The 3757-nt window shown below is 53.9% G+C and overlaps 1 protein-coding gene across 1 annotated transcript in view; it reads left to right on the forward strand.

The window, feature by feature from the left end:
* CUNH17orf67 (chromosome unknown C17orf67 homolog) overlaps positions 1-3084 on the forward strand; it is a 23806-nt gene extending 20722 nt beyond the window's left edge. The window contains exons 3-4 of the mRNA XM_013005765.2: positions 1139-1278; positions 2661-3084. Of these exons, the coding sequence (XP_012861219.1) occupies positions 1139-1255 (117 nt within the window). The 3' untranslated portion in view covers positions 1256-1278; positions 2661-3084. The remainder of the gene's footprint in view (positions 1-1138; positions 1279-2660) is intronic.
* Positions 3085-3757: the final 673 nt, after the last annotated feature.

The raw sequence follows: 3757 nt of genomic DNA on the forward strand, positions 1-3757 counted from the left end.
GGGGGGAAGCATTTAAGAACTAGAGGAAAGTTGTATGTTTCATCGGTGCTATACTGCACCCTGACTGGCTCATCAACTCCGCGTGACCCTTCTGTAAGGGGATGCACAGGACCAATTTTAAGGATGGCGCGGGACCAGGCAGTGTTTCATTCTATCCTGCATGAGGTCACTAAGAGTCGGCTCCCACTCAATGGCACCTAACAAATAAGACGATGACAACAACAGCAACAACAACAAACAACAGCTAGAGGACTCGTTGGAAACATGTAACCTTCTGTCCCGGACCATTTGTTCAAAGCTCATCAAAGGCATCCCGGGGCTCCTTGGTTTCAGGATTTGAGGATATCTTTCCATGTCCAGATGACTGAATCTTGCCACACCTGTTGCTGGTGGTGTCTGCTTTGTTCCTGAGGTAAAAGGCCACTTCCCTCGGTAACAAACTGCTGTTGTTCTTTGGAGTTGTGCCCTAAAGGTGTTTGTATGGAATCCATGTGGCGGAAATGATCACACACTCGCGGTGCCAGAGGTGGCTGGCAGGGCACCCCCACAGGCCACTGTCGGCGCCCCCCTGGGTTGGGAGCACAGCTCTGCTCCGAGACACATGGCTTCCCCTGAGTTGGAACCTACTTAACACAGCTGTCGTCGTCCTTGCTTTAATCAATCTGTTCCTATGATTTGTGCCCTGCATGTTCTGCAGGGGTGCCCCTCATGAAATGAGGCTTCTCCCAGGGCGAGCTCCACAGCCCATGGACAAGTGGGTATCCATTGGTGCCACGACGCAGCCCTCTCAGTGACATAAAGCAAATAAGCAAACCAGCTCATGGCCATTGAGTCCTATGGCGACCCCAGAGCACAGGGTAGAATGGCCCCATTTGGATTTCTGAGCCTGTAACTCTTTATGGGACTCGAAAGCCTCCTCTTTCTCTCTGAGATTGGCTGGTGGTTTCGAACAGCTGACCTTGGGGCCTTAGCAGCCCAACATGTGACCGCTGCATCCTTGCAATGAGAAAGGATCTCCACTCCCAATGACTCAGTCTAGAAGGGAGCATCCGCCCGCTGGCGAGCTGAGGCACCTGACACCTGATGGGAGCTGGAGCCATTGTGACGGAAGCCCTCTCTTGTGGGTGTGTTTTGGCAGGAGTACATGCACTACCTGCTCCACCTGGAGCACCGCGCAGAGGAGCAGACCCTGGAGCACTGGCTGAATCCTCACTGCAAGCCGCACTGCGACAGGAATCTGGTGCACCCTGTGTGAGGCGCTGCACCCCCACTTGCTCGGTATGTTCCCTTATCCCAGGCCCTCTGGGTCACGGGGGTGGTGGTGAGGCCGCGTGTGCTTGGGCTCAGGGTCGTGGAGAGCATGGCTGGGGTTGGCCCAGCCCTCGCATGCTCCTTCCCTCCTGTCCATGCTCTGCTGTCCCTGCCTCTCTCACCTTTGCCCCCGGACGAGGCTGCACACCCTTCCCTTCCTGTCTGTCTCTGTTTCCTTCTCCTCTCTCTCCAAGGCTCCTTTGGCCTAAGGCCCAGCGCATTTCGCTCCTCCTCTGGGACGTGTATGGCCCAGGCAGGACAGGATGTAACCGGCTAAGAGACACGGCTTCCACCTTTGTGATGCTCAATGTTTGCTTTGTGCCTCTCTGGATGGACACTGGAGCCTGTCTTTCGAGGACTGCTCTTGGAAATACATTTTCACGCCTGATCCTCAGAGGGGGTGTGTCCTTCACCTCCTTTTATATCGCGCTAACTGAGCATGATGAGGCTACAGGCCGGCAGGCCGGTCTCTGACCACGCCACATTCTACGCCCTGGATGGATCCTGAGGCCGCGGAATCCAGTCAGCAGGGCTTGAACCAACGGAGGAGCATCTACGAGGAGGAAAGAGAGAGCTGTGTTTTCCAGAGGATGGGCCCGCCCACATCTCTCCCTTCCAGCCTCCGGTGTGAAGCCTGGTCTGTGCCAGTGACCCACTGTGCTGGGGCTGCCGTCTTTCCATCGGCACCAGGAGCTTCATCCCCTGGCACCTGCTGACTCCTCTCGGGAAACCACCACAGGGTGGTGGCTAGGACCCAGACCCTGGAATGGGGCAGGGCTAGCCCTGGCTCTTTGTTCCAGCTCTGTGGTCTTGGGCAAGTTGCCGAACCTCTCAAGCTCCCCTTTCTGCATCTGTACAATGAGGTGATGCTGGCAATTCTGGTGCCCATGCACCACATGGTAGAAAGCTCCATAGGGGGAGTGCTTATCACCATGGCACAGGTCCGGTCAGGGAAGGGCCTCTGGGTTCAATGAACCCTATGACCACACCCAGACCTTTGGTTCCCAGGGTGATAAGCCTTGCTGGTGAGGGTCAGGGGACCTGGGTCCTGTAAAGCACAGGACACACAGAGAGGGCTTGTTGCAGGATGATCCTGTGAACACGAAGGCAGCAGGCAGTGGCCAGAGGTGGGTGCCAATAACTTCTCTGTCTCAGTCTGCTCAGCTGTGACGGTCCGCCCGCACACGGTTGTTCTGAGGGTTAGCCTCTCAGCACGTGGGAACATGGAGAGTTCTGCCCTGGTACATCCATCGGAAGTGCTGGCTGCTGTTTCTCTTTCTTCATCTTTGACTTCTTCTCCTCCTCCACCACCACCACCATCTTAACATTATTTTCTTGCTCTTTTCCAGTAAGGGCTTTTCCGGCAGCGACCACATTAAACCGGGACCAGTCTTCTTCTCTCATTTGCCGTCACACCACGGACTGGATGCCTTCTGAGCTCATCACCTGTGCACATGCCAAAGGTGGCTTTGGGGATCCATGGAAAATCTACATGCTGCTTTATTTTAGTAGCTCATTTAAATCATTTAAACCAAACAGCTTAAAACATCGATGCCCCTCCTCCAAGGGCCTTCCTCCCCATTTGTAGAGGTGGGCAGAACCAGTCTTGCCAGCGCTGGGAGGGCTGGGACCTCCAGAAGCAGAACTGAGCCGGGCTGCCGATCCTCACCCCGGAGTGTAAGCACACCCCTTGGGGCTGCTGGGGTTTTCTTGACTCTGCTTTTATTTTCCTCCTTCCTTTTCTGTCCGAATAAATACTGATGTTGAATCTGCTCTCTGGAATGTTTTGTGTTCTTTCCCACATGGACCAACAACCACAAGCAGGGATTTCCCTTCACCTTGTTTGCCTTTGTGAATCCATCCTTGGAAACCTGACTAGTCCCTGCATAGGTGAATGGATGAAGGCAAGCCCACCCAGGACCTCTGCTGAGGGCCATCTTTCCTCGTAAAGGGAGTGATTGGCCAAGACTAGCTTACCCCAATGCTGGTTGTACACCCTGGCCTTCCAGCAAAGGCGATGTCTCCTGTATCTCTACACCTCTCACTTGTGCCACTGCCCACAGGACCAGAGGGGATTGTCAAAGACCACCCGAAGCAGCCTTTCTGAGGGCAAGGGCAGGTGGGCCGAGTGGCTCTGGGGCAAAGCAGAGCTAGCATCCTCAGGTGAGGATGGGGGCCAACCACCCTGGGCCCATCACAAGGAAGACATGGGAGGGCTTGGCTAGGGAGAAGTTACTGGTCTGTTAGTCACGATGGTACCAACATTTATTTTTTGCTTACTGGGGGTCAAACCCTGCGCTTAAAAAATATATATATATATAATACTGTATTTAAATGTCAGTCGACTTTCAGTAGCAGATATGTTTATAGGGCTGGGTTTCTTCTAATGTATTCTTTGAGTTTTTCTTTGTCTGGGAAGACTCTTACTTCTCCATCTATCTTGATC

The sequence above is a fragment of the Echinops telfairi genome, unplaced genomic scaffold (assembly GCF_000313985.2).
Source record: "Echinops telfairi isolate 266 unplaced genomic scaffold, ASM31398v2 ScPeMD7_7458;HRSCAF=8496, whole genome shotgun sequence".
Classification (NCBI taxonomy): Eukaryota; Metazoa; Chordata; class Mammalia; order Afrosoricida; family Tenrecidae; genus Echinops; species Echinops telfairi.